The 12886-nt window shown below is 39.7% G+C and overlaps 1 protein-coding gene across 1 annotated transcript in view; it reads left to right on the forward strand.

Annotated features, from left to right (window-relative positions):
- The window catches only part of UBE2J1 (ubiquitin conjugating enzyme E2 J1), a 31768-nt gene that overhangs the window by 5287 nt on the left and 13595 nt on the right, over positions 1 to 12886 (forward strand). Inside the window, exons 2-5 of the mRNA XM_082481315.1 lie at positions 6508 to 6581; positions 9276 to 9407; positions 10055 to 10139; positions 11832 to 11937. Coding sequence (XP_082337441.1) covers positions 6508 to 6581; positions 9276 to 9407; positions 10055 to 10139; positions 11832 to 11937 — 397 coding nt within the window. The remainder of the gene's footprint in view (positions 1 to 6507; positions 6582 to 9275; positions 9408 to 10054; positions 10140 to 11831; positions 11938 to 12886) is intronic.

Raw genomic sequence — 12886 nt, forward strand, 5'->3', positions numbered from 1 at the left:
AAGGTGGTCACTGGCAGTATGGGAAGGATCATTAGCATTATGGGTTGCTTCCACTGCTGGCTTTCTAGTTCCAGAGACAAAAATCTGGAAATCTTTGCATGGTCTGTTGCAAGTATGCCTGTTTCTGCATACTTTTGGTTGCTGAGTTGCCGGAGCAAAGATTTGTGTAGTTCACTGTCCCATCATAGACAGAGGCAGTAGGCAGTGCTTTGGAAAAGAGCTTGAAAGAAACAGAATATGTAGTACGTTTTCCTCATCAGTGGTTTAAGTACTTGTCCAACTGAAAGTTTCATGTGTCTTCCAGGAATTTTAATTTGGATAGATGTGACCGGGACGTGTGGGTGTGTGTGTGTGTTTTTTGTTTTGTTTTGTTTTTTTTTTTTTTATTAAGAAAGATCAGGTGTCTCAGTCCTAATGAAACTGTAAATGGGGTCTTGATTCAAAATTAAGTGACTATAAACTGCTATGCAGATTTTCATGAAAATATAGTCACGTTTTGGTAAAATGACATATATGCAGGAACTGAAAATTTATTTAAAGACAGATGTGAACTCTGAATGGTTAAGAAAGGTGGGGGCAAAATTAATAAACACAAGAAATGTAGAGGCTGAGGAGAAGAGTATTAGTAATGTGGAGCTCACTTGAAAGTGTGGTAACATGGATTTATTTCTTGAGTAGATACCATTTGACATTCTATCCTGCAAAACGATAGTAATTAATATTTCAGGGTACTTTTGTCTCAAGCCCCCTTTTTCCCCCCTTTTATTGTTTTTAATTCAGTAATGATCACATATCATTCACTGGTTCTAAACTGTCAGGGAAAATCACATCCACAGTGGAGTAGGTAACACATAGTTACCTAGTGACATGCGCGGGTCACTGTGAACCTCTTAGAGTCACTGTATTTTTTTAGATTTAATAAACCATTCTCTAGTGAGTACAACAATACTTAAATACCATTCAGCATATCAAAGAGCTGTAGTAAAAATATTTCATAAGTCTCCAGTCTGCTGTGACTCTTTGCTTTAAGTATGTTTTCTTGCATGCTTTAGTGACCACATCATTTAAAGTGATTTTTTTTTTGACTTAACACGTCAAAGTTTGTCGAGTGTGGTTGTCTTATGAAAAATCCTACGTACTTTACACGGAAATTTAATCCTGACCTTTTTTTTTTTAATAGCATGATGCAGTCTTTGTGCAGTTGAACTACTGACTGACTGATTCACTGTTATTTTTTCCCTTATGTGAAATTTAAACTTACCTTTAGTAAGCAGGGTTTTCTTTTGAATGCGAATACAGGCAGTTTGGGTGCTGTGAGCTCTGAAGTCGCTTGGTGGTTACAACAGCCATGGGTTGGGCGCTCTTGGCTCAGTGGTTGGGTATTGAGCAGAGGGGGGAAAAACCAGACAACTGGATTTAAAAAGACTTTCCCAAATGTCATCCATGATGTATGCATCGTCTAATTGAAAGGCCTTGATGCTTGTCTCAAATTGATTGTGCAGTTTCAGTGTTTTTATTTTTCTAATATTATCATCTAATATTTTTGCTAAATGACAATAGTAGCATCATTAATAGGCAAACATGTAATAAAGATAACTTGTATTTTACTAATAGTTTAAGTGGGGTGAGTAGTTATAAAACCCTTCATCCCAGAGAAACTTTGAGTTTTACTAATTCATTGGAAAACCTGGATTTGATAAGTCAATTACACCCTTACTAACTCTGCCTTGGTCAGCAGAACCATGGGGAAGAATGAGTACTTTTTCTCTATTTCTCCTGAGTAAACCTCTAAATCTTACTTAAAATAAAGGAAAAAAAAATAATAGCATCCATTAAAAAAAAAAAAAAGTAGAAAGCATTTGCTGAAGCACTAAAAGCTGTCAGATTGTTTTATTCCTTTTTTTCCGGATCAGATAAGTCAACTTGAAAGATGAGGTCTCTAGCTTTATGCCTGCTGTTTCAGGTTCCTTTATTTCTTTATTACGTACTTTCTTTTTCAAACAGAAGAACTGAAAATTGGCAGAATGAAAAGGTTTCTATCCATTTGAGGAAGATACTGTCACGTACAACCCATATCCCTTAAATATGAATTTGTTTCATTTATCGTGCAATCATGTTTGTGTGCACAAAGTGCTGTCTCTTCATGTGACGAACTACTAGGGGCTGAGCCTTGCTGAACTGAGACCACCCTCCTCGTGCTTCCTGACTCGGGTTTGATTACAGGGTCACCCACCTCACCTCTACCACCGCCCTCACCTGGGTCTGTTTCTCCTGTTGAGCTCTTGGACCTGAGTACTGTTGCCTTTTGTAGACAAGTTGTGGCAGATCTTCAGGAAGCTTGTAACGGTGTCTGGGTTTTTGGTTTTTGATTGTTGGAGGGAGTTAGAACTTGTATCAGATTTTCTGAACTTCCAGTGAGCAAAAGGTACGCAACTTTGTTACGCTGAAATAATGCACAACATTGCCAACAGGATTTATGTTTACATTAATTAAACCTTGATCAGCTCATTTGATTGTCACATGCACTGTTCACTGATAATGTAAAAATGAACTAAAATCCTTCCTTATTAATAGAGAAGATTACTAACAAAACAAAGCTCTACAAGGCTAGATATAATTGCTTTATTTTAAGACTCTTTATTTTCACAGTAACAGATTCTTTTGTTAAAATAAGGCATAATATTTTACAAAGAGAACACCATTGATGTTCAAATTCTGTCATTTCTTTAAGCAGTAATTTTGACATTTATGAAGACTGCTCACTTGCATTTTCTGTACACAGAAGGGTTTCCTGAGCCGTGAGGTGCAAACTTGTCTCGTTGGGTGTGATAGCAGGAGTACTTAAATGTGACTTCAAGACATATCCAAGAGAAGCAATTATGTTGAACAGATAGTTTAAAGTAAATGCATTTAAGAAGTAGAATTTGACCAGGACATAGTTTTTGATAGAAATAAATCTACAAATTATACATGCATGCATTACACAAATTTTGCTCATTAATTGTTATTCAACCACTGCTGAGTCTTAAAGCAAGCTGGTGGCTTTAAATTTGATTCTCGGATTTTTAAAATCCATGTTTTGTTTTTCAGAAAAATTTGGTAAGTTCAGTGTAATACAAGAAGCAGGTTATCAGGCAGAGCCTCTGGCCCGTAGCACCGCTCTTTCCTTTCCTTCCCTGAGCAGTGGAGAGAGCTCCCGTGCCTCCTGCCGGGGCAGGAACTCTCCTGTGCTCTCTAGAGTTAGACCAGAAACTTCATTTCCTCAGTATTTAATGTCAATGAGCATTATGATAAATTGTAGCCAAGTGTGCCTGTGAAAGCATGGTTATTTTTCATGCTGACAGTCATGCCACATTAAAAAATACCTTGATTATTTTTTCTCTAAAACTTGACTTCGACAAATTGAATGTCTCGATTAGAATTTTTGTTTTGGCTGAATTAGTGATACTTTTTGGTTTTATTGATGGTTTGCAATTCTTTATTTTGAATGGGCCCAAACTGTTCTCATTTTTCAGAATTGCCATTGCCAAACATTCACTCGGATGATTCAGTGTGATTTAAAGTGGGTTGAAATACCATATTTTGCATCAAAACTCTCTTAATTAAGTTTGGATAAGAATGTCGTGTACTTGTTGCAGGCAGACTTTGTGAATTATGTTTGTTTCTTCCATTGCGGTTTTCAGTAGCCAAAGGAAGGACTGTGCTCATGAATACCGCAGCCATGCTTAAAGAAGGAACAATTTAATGCTTTCTTCACTGGATCACACGTTCTCAGAATGAACCTTTATCGGTCCAGGCTGTTCTTTGTAGCTTGTCAGTTGGCAATTTTCATCAATGTGGAAATAGAACCACAGAATGGTTTGGTCTGGGGAGGCACCTGCGAAAGATCATCTAGTCCAACCCCCCTGCCATGGGCAGGGACACTTCCCTCTAGACCAGGTTGCTCAAAGCCCCATCCAACCTGGCCTGGAACGCTACCAAGGATGGGGCATCCACAATTTCTCTGGGCAACCTGTTCCAGTGCCTCGCTACCCTCGTTGTAAAAAATTTATTTTATGTCAAATATAAACCTACCCTCTTTCAGTTTAAAAACATTGCCCCATGTCCTGTCACTACAGGCCTTGGTAAAGTCTTTCTCCATCTTTCTTATAAGCTCCCCTGAAGTACTGGAAGGCTGCAATAGGGTCTGCCCGGAGCCTTCTCTTCTCCGGGCTGAACGACCCCAACTCTCTCAGCGTGTCTTCATATACATGCGTTTCTTTTTCTTAAGATACCCTTTTCTGTAGTCTGGCTTCTTGTTAATAAAGTAATTCTATGAAAAAATACATATAGTGTCACTATTAATTAAATACAAAAACATGTTAAAAAAAAAAAAAATCATGCTTTAAACTGCTTCTGTTTTAATTTCTACTAAACAGGGGCTTACCTGCTTGTCGTCCCCATCTGGCTGCTGTCTTGGTTACTTCTAAGGGCAAACCCTTGGTTTTTCTGTTTCTGCCTGTCAGCTGCTGGCACTCTGCGGCCAGGGAAGAGCTTTGGAGCTAAAGCGGTCAAAAGGTTGTTCCTTTCAGGTCAAATCTGAAGTGCTGATGTGTGCTGCCAAAGACACTGTGCCCGGTTTTAGGCTGGTAGGCTGAGTGTCAGTAGACTTTTGTACAACAGTCTTAAACTATTTTTTTTTCTCTCATAGCTTTCCCTCAGTTAGCATGGGTAACCGCACATGATGGTGATGTAGGGGGACTGTATTTCTTTTCTGTCTTGGTCCCTGGTCTAGGAAATCTCAGTAACACAGTTGTCTTTGTCCATCACTACTCTGTCTTTGTTAGGCTTTGTTCTATACGTTCTCAGTTTGCTCATGGTTACCCTTTTGCTTCATGGGGTGTGCACTCCTGAATTAGCTCATCTTGGTGCATGCCACTCTCCTGAAAAGGCAAGTGTCCAGGCTTGTTGGCTGTGAAGCAATGCTGGGTCTGAAGCCTTTACTGGTCCAGGCTGCTTTTCTCATTATTCCTTGCTAATGAACTGGTAAAACTTAACGCAGATGAAAGAGGGGAGCCTGGATGCTGCTGTCTGTGACGTGACCTCATGGGCTCTGCAGGGTGTTTTAATTGACACCTCCCCCTGGCAGCAGCAGAATTGGGACAACTGGCAATGGCAAATTTCCGCATAGTCTGATTGCTTTTTGGGTTGTAAGAAGTGAAGTTCTCAAACTTTGAGCTGTTGTTTATAGCTGTCAAGAAGTGCGAAGGTGCAAAATAACTTTTCACAGTAGATTGAAATAAAAATCGTGCTGCAGGAAGGTTAAGAGTAGTTTACGTCACAGCCTCATGAAAGTGAGTAAAGCCCTGGAGTCTGAGCATGCTACAGAGCCTACAGTCAGCTGGTGTTGCCAGGCTTTGTAAATCGAGGAACTACGGTTCACTTGCACCATATCTTTGTGCTTACACTGTAAGGGAATTTGGGCATTGTTTCTCCTTCTTTATAGTTAGAGAATTACATGAGTGGGAGGGACATCCATGGTTTGAACTGAATGCGCAGGATGGATTGATGGATCCTGTTCCTATGTAATTGCTTGAAGAGGTAACTGGTATTTACACTTTTTCCACTAAGTAGGAGGGAGTAAGAACTTTCTACCTAATCTTACTCGTGAGGCGGCATCCTTGAATTTCTTGTCTATAGTTCTTATGTTTAGTCTGTTCTTCAGTTTGGCTGAGTTCTTTATTAGGCATTAATAATGCATGATAGGCCTGAGGGCACCTGGCAGGACCAGTGATGTAACAGAACTTACTAAAGGGTAAGGAAGAAGAAGATGCAGAAAATACAGAAGAGGCTGGTGGTTCTGAAGTAGAAGATTGGAGAGGGTAACTAATGACTATCCTGAATTTGAGATAGAAAAATACCTGTGTACCCACACTCAGGTTCATTTACTGGGTAAATTTTTCTGGGTGGGCATATGCGTTTTCAAATCTGGTATAAAACTTCGTCTCCTTGTACTATTGGTGTGTTGGTTTCTCTCAAATGGTATTGTGACCCTTTGGAATAATTAAGGGAGTAGTCATGTAATAGTCATGGGAGCTGTCAAGATAACACTTTTCAGCAGTTGTTTAGAGATGCACATGATGTCCTTTATGATAAAATATTGAGGATATTAGTCTTGTACATCTTGTATTTAAAGTCTGAAACTCCATTAATGACACCTTTGGTTTTTGTTGTCTTTGGTGCAATTAATTATGTAAAACTACTTTAGCCCCCGTGTTTAGTGTTGAGAAACTCTGACCATATAACGTATTTTTCATAACTTTGTGCTTGTATAAATCATTTAAGATTTATTCAGCATGAGTAATTTATATTGTGTCTTGGATTATTAACTCCAGTGAAGAATCTGGGGCGTGTTGAAAAGATTAGTTAGCTGAAAGGAGGTCTTCAAGAAATGTTCATGTATTTTTGTATGCGACACATACTATTTTTTTTACTTTATTTTCATGTCTTACACTTTCTCTTTTTCAGCTGTCAAACGTTTGATGAAAGAGGCTGCAGAACTGAAGGATCCTACAGATCATTATCATGCACAGCCTTTGGAGGTTTGTTTCTCTATATGTTTGCAAGAGCTTGTAATTAGGCTGTGTTATTACTATATACTCTAAGTTCTCTGTATGCTTATGTATTTAAAAAATACATATTTAGATACTAGCAGACCTTTAAGAATTGATTCAGTTCTTTTTTTCCTATCACGGAAATCAGCAGAATTCCACTTTAATGGTATTGTAGTTCCAGGTTGTTAGTGAAAGTACATAATACTGGTTTTACATTGCACCTCAGTAATTTTATTGCACAGGTACAGTATGTTTATTCCTCCTCCTCCTCCCTGAGACTACATAAATGCATTATGTTGAACTTAAGCTTTTTCCACCCAAACCTGACATCTGGTTCAGTTGCTGAGTTGCTCAACAAAACACTTAAGCCTAGGTGATCTATGATGATTCACTATTTTGCATACAAAAAACTGTGAAAAATGTAAATGCGTGCAATTCTGGAAACCCCCTTCTGATTTCACTGGAATAATAAAAAAGGCAACGTTCTGTGGTATTCAATTTGGGGATTTGATTTAGCCATTCACAGAAACGCGTAGCATGCTTAACATGCTTACAGAAAATAGCATGTTCCTTGGTGCTATAAAATATACCTTGTTATCGACTAATTTCAGTCTATACCTTGTGTTTACCCTTGTGGTGAAATGTGAGGTTTAATTCATGCTATTACTTGTAACTTACATGAAGGTCTCATTTCTGGGTTAGAACAGTGAGTCACTGGGAAGAAAGCGGTGGCAGATGAAAGGAAATGCTGGAAATGTTGGCAATTACCTCCCATTCTTGAAAAAATTGTAACTAGGTGGGCAGTCACAGCCCTGTGATACCAGTGTTCAGCATTAGGTGAGAGATCTCATTCACTGACAGCAAGCCTCATTTGGACTCCTGTCCTAACAGTAGGAGTTGTTCTGCTTGTAAATATTGAGGAAGTTGTGGGCATCATGAGATCTGATATACAAAGCCAAACACAGAACCCCAAAGAAATAATGCTTGAACAGAAGTTATTTGTATGTCTAATGAAAATGATATTCCAAATTTCAAAGTGTACCTGTTGTGCAGTAAGGCACAGTAGCTATTTCAAAATTGTTTATTATGCTGGTTTGACCCTGAATGGGTGCCGAGTATCCACCAAAGCTGCTTTGTGACTCCCCTCCTCAGCTGAACAGAGGAGAGAAAATATAACAAAAGGCTTGTGGGTCAAGATAAGGACAGGGAGATCACTCAGCAATTACCGTCACAGGCAAAACAGACTCTAATTGGCGAAATTAATGTTATTATCAATCAAAATCACAGTAGGCTAATGAGAAATAAAACCTAAATCTTAAAATGCATTCTCCCCACCCCTCTCCCTCCTTCCTGGGATTAATTTCACTCCAGAATTCTCTACCTCCTCCACCTGAGCTGGCACAGGGGGATGGGGAATGAAAGTTGCAATCAGTTATCACGCGTTGTCTCTGCTGTTCCTTCCTCCTCAGGAGGAGGACTCCTCACACTCTTCCCCTGCTTGACTGTGGGGTCCCTGTCATGGGAGACAGTCTTCCACAAACTTCTCCAACGTGAATCCTTCCCATGGGCTGCAGTTCTTCACCAACTGTTCTAGCATGGGTCCCTTCCACAGGGTGCAGCCCTTCAGGAACAGACTGCTCCAGTGTGGGTCCCCCATGAAGTCACAAGTCCTGTAAGAAAACCTGCTGTAGCGTGGGCTCCTCTCTCCATGGGGCCACAAGTTCCTGCCAGGAGCCTGCTCCAGCATGGGTTTCCCACAGGGTCACAGCCTCTTTCAGGCATCCACCTGCTCTGTTGTGGTATCCTCCATGGGCTGTAGGTGGATATCTGCTCCACCGTTAACCTCCATGGGCTGCAGGGGGACGGCCTGCCTCACCATGGTCTTCACCGTGGGCTGCAGGGGAATATCTGCTCTGGTGCCTGGAACACCTCCTCTCCTTCTTCACTGACCTTGGTGCTTGTGGAGTTGTTTCTGCACATATTGTCACTCCTCTCTTCTGGCTGCCACATGCGGGTTTTTCCTCCCCTTCTTAAATTTGTTGACCCAGAGGAGCTACCACTGTCACTGATGGGCTCGGCCTTGGCCAGTGGTGGGTCCATCTTGGAGCCAGCTGGCATTGGCTCTATTGAACATGGGGGAGCTTCTTGCAGCATCTCACAGAAGCCACTGCTGTAGCCCCCCTGCTGTGAAAACCACACAAACCCAATACGTTTATGGAGAAGCAAAAGAGGATGGGAAGTTTCTTGGGTGTGAGTCAAGTCCTTGTGTTAGCTTGTGCATGGAAGGGGCTTTGGGGAGGTTGTCATTAATGCTCTTTCTTGGGGTGGGTCTCCCCTCTGTTTTCAAAAAAATATTATTCACTGGAGCAAAGACCCAGTTTTCCCTAGTTGACTCAGTTTTCCATCTCTCGGGTAATAAAACTTGTCATAATTGATACAACTCGAGTGAAGAGGTTGAATAATGAATTTGAGGGATTCAACAAGACCATTGTGTAAGAAAAATACTGGACAGCTACACTATTTTATTCTTTTAACCAGAATCTTAGTAATGTGTTTGTTGTCTTACTCTGTTTCTTTAGCCTGTCCCTGTTCAAGAAAATGGTGTTTAGTTGTCTACTTCTTTGACATGTTCTTTTTTTTTTTTCTTTTTTTTTCCTTCTCCCTTTGGTGGGGGCATTTTAGGATAACCTTTTTGAATGGCACTTTACCGTTAGGGGCCCTCCAGATTCAGATTTCGATGGAGGGATTTATCACGGGCGAATAGTACTACCACCGGAATATCCCATGAAACCACCCAGCATTATTTTGCTGACGGTAAGCATGTTTACTAATTTTTCCTTTTCAAGTGATCAATTTAACCGTGGGTGTCAGAGAGACATTCTTGGCATTTAAGGTAATGTTATTTTTGTAAGAAAGGTGGCATAGTACAGTTAATGCTGCCAATAGAAGACCAGAAGTTTTCCAAGGTGACTTTGGTGTTCTGTAACTACATGAAGCTTTGCACCTGATAAATGGAAGTTTTCTCCAGGAGTAGTCACATTGCTGATGTGATTGTCTAATCTGTTTTCTCCATGGGCCCTCTTGGTCTCTGTTGGAGACATTGGTCGCATATAGGAAGGCAGACCTATGGTTTGGGACAAAGGCCACATCTGTGCATAGTTTCATAAAGCTATAGCTTTTCAGGCTCTGCATGTGGTGTGTGGGTTACAGGAGCAACAGGTAAGCCACCACGTCACACTGGGGAATGTGAGGTATCAGTTAAGGGTTTCTTCATGCATGAATAGAGCCAGAGGGCAGACTACTTTGTTCAGAAAGCTGAATGCCAATTCTGTGAGGTTAGCATTAATATAATGATCAAGTATTGTTTGCATATAGATTTGTTTGGGTTTTTTACAACTTGTATCAAAAACCAAGCGTTAACTTCCAGTATGTTTTATTCTATCCTCCTCCTTTCTTTGAAGGCCAATGGCAGGTTTGAAGTGGGGAAGAAAATTTGTTTAAGCATCTCAGGGCATCATCCTGAAACATGGCAGCCTTCATGGAGTAGTAAGTAACAATTATTTAGAAAATGTTACCCTCATCAAGCAATTAGATTTTTACACTGAAAAATATCTCATAAAGAATGTTTATAGTGGAAAAGGAGACAGATTTTGAGGGTGTAAAAGTATGGGAGAATCTGAGAAATGTAAAGTCATGGAAGAATGACATAGAAGGGAATTGGGAGTGGTATTAAATAAATGCGGGGGGAAATGGTTGAGAAATTGAGGGGTTGATCATAGAATCATAGACTGGTTTAGGCTGAAAAGGACCCTGAAGATCATAGAGTTCCAACCCCCCTGCCATACGCAGGGACACCTTCCACGAGACCAGGTTGCCCAAGGCCACATCCAGCCTGGCCTTAAACACTTCCAGGGATGGGGCCTCAACAACTTCTCTGGGCAACCTGTTCCAGTGCCTCACCACCCTCAAAGTAAAAAATTTCTTTCTAATGTTTAATCTAAACCTGCCCTCTTGCAGTTTGATGTTAAGCTCTTATTTATTTGGATGCACAAACATAAAGAATTTTCAGACTACTTAGAATGTTCTTTGGGTTTGTGGTGTTTTTTTTTTTAATAATTAAAATATGAAAATACTTTAAATCATATTACTTTACCCTGGTTTTGTATAACCACTGAAACCAGCTTGAATATTGATAGAGGGGTGTGTGTTTAGCTTTTAATTCTGATGCTGTACTTCTGAACGCTCAAGAGAAAAGACAACATGGTCTGAGTTCAGAATAATTGAATGTTTTCTACCTTTTTTTTTTTACATTTCAGTATGACAGAAATTGAGAGTTGGCACAATTCATCCAAGGCAATATTTCTGCATTTATATAATTTTAGTTTTGCGGAGTACAATATTTCTTTGGATATCAGCTGCACTTTTAAAATATGTTGATAAGATCTTAGGAGTTTTCTAGCAGACCACTCTTCAAATTTTGTGAAATCTCTTATGTTTTTTTCAAGAGTAGAAAATACTGTCTTCTAAGTAGGAGGTGTAAATATCCTATCTCTATTTTCTGGTATTTAGCTTCATGTGATACTTATTTACCAAATCTACTAGCAAAGTGTCTTGAATTCTTAAATTTCATAACTATGTAAAACAAAATTGAAGGATAGATATTGTCAAAAGAGGTGTTTTAGATGACAGTGCTGTTATGAGCTGTTATTAGTATTTAAGCAAGCTCCTTCCCCAGCATGATGACACAAAAGGAACAAATTCTGCAGTATATTGCATGAAAGAAAACCGCTGAGCTTGCGTGCAGTAAGTTGCAGAATTCATGTCTCATAGAAAACACGCACAAAAGGAAGAATGCCTTATGAATCCTCCTCTTCTTTTTGTCCCCATTTATATGTTAATTCTGCCTTACCTTTATTTTTTCAGAAACCATTTTTAAAGTCTGGAACTCTAATCTTTATATTGATGCAACATTTTTGTGACAGCTTATCTTTTCTTCTGTGTGTTGGCTGATGGAAGAGCAAGGGCTTGCCTTTCATTTATAATGTGATGTTTAAAAAATGAAGAAAGCCTCGCTGTGTACAAAAAAACCCCCAGTGCTGCTTGTATGAAATTCAGACTACTCCTTTGGACAAAATGAAGTTTTACAGGCAGAACTGTAACTTTTCTGTACCAAGTGTAGAGTGAGATGAAATAAGTTGTTTCTGCAACCTTGTTTGTATCTCTGTTTTCCTGTTTCAGTAAGAACAGCTTTACTAGCCATTATTGGATTTATGCCAACCAAAGGTGAAGGAGCAATAGGATCTCTAGATTATACACCAGAAGAAAGAAGAGCTCTTGCAAAGAAGTAAGCACTATGTTACTGTAGGTACCAATATATGTACTCTCTTTTAGGGTGAGGCATTGAGTAGAAAGTAAGTCACTTCAGTCTGTTCTCTGGCATTTATTCCAAATATAAAAAAAGTTCTATGCCTTGTGTGTATGTATATATTATTTTTTTTTTCCTGAACATCATGCAAACTCAGAACTTATGGTCAAATAAAATACTTTGAGAGGGCTATATTCCTTCCAGTATTGTGTGGTCAAATTAGAAGTTCGTCTGAAATTCAGGCTTAGAGATACAATTAACATTGCGATACAGTGGTAATTGCAGTGTGGAGGAAAATGAGTATGATGGAATTGGTAGTAAGTGTAAGTGGGGGAGAAAACAACCAAAAAATGCTTCATCATTTCTCTTACGTAAATAATAATGAAACAATGACAAAAAATCTGAAGCAATGGGTTCTGAATGATTTTTAGGAAATTAACTTAAAATTAGATTTGTGACTATGATGAAACAATTAGCTTAGTGGATAAGGAGAAGGCAATGGATGTTGTTTTTCTAGACTTTAGCAAGGCTTGTGGTGCTGTCTTCCTTACCATCCTCAAAGAAACTCATGAAGTACAGCCTAGGTAAGTGGGGACAGTAAGGTGCATTAAGAACAGGCTGAGCTGCCGGGCTCAAAGGATTTTGTTAAGCAGCAAGAAGTCCAGCTGCAGGCTGGTCACTACTGATGTACTCCAGGGGTCGATACTGAGGCCAGCGCTATTCAGTGTCATTAACGATCTGGATGATGGGGCAAAGTGCACCCTCATCAAGTTTGCAGGTGATACAGAACTGGGAGGAGTGGCTGTTACACCACAAAGTTGTGCTGCAATCCAGAGGAACCTCAACGGGCTGGAGGAATCTCATCAAGTTCAACAAAGAGAAAAGCAAAGTCCTGCCCCTGGGGAGGATTAACGCCAGCCGACCAGCT

This window comes from Vanellus vanellus (genome assembly GCF_965231255.1).
Source record: "Vanellus vanellus genome assembly, chromosome: 3".
NCBI lineage: Eukaryota > Metazoa > Chordata > Aves > Charadriiformes > Charadriidae > Vanellus > Vanellus vanellus.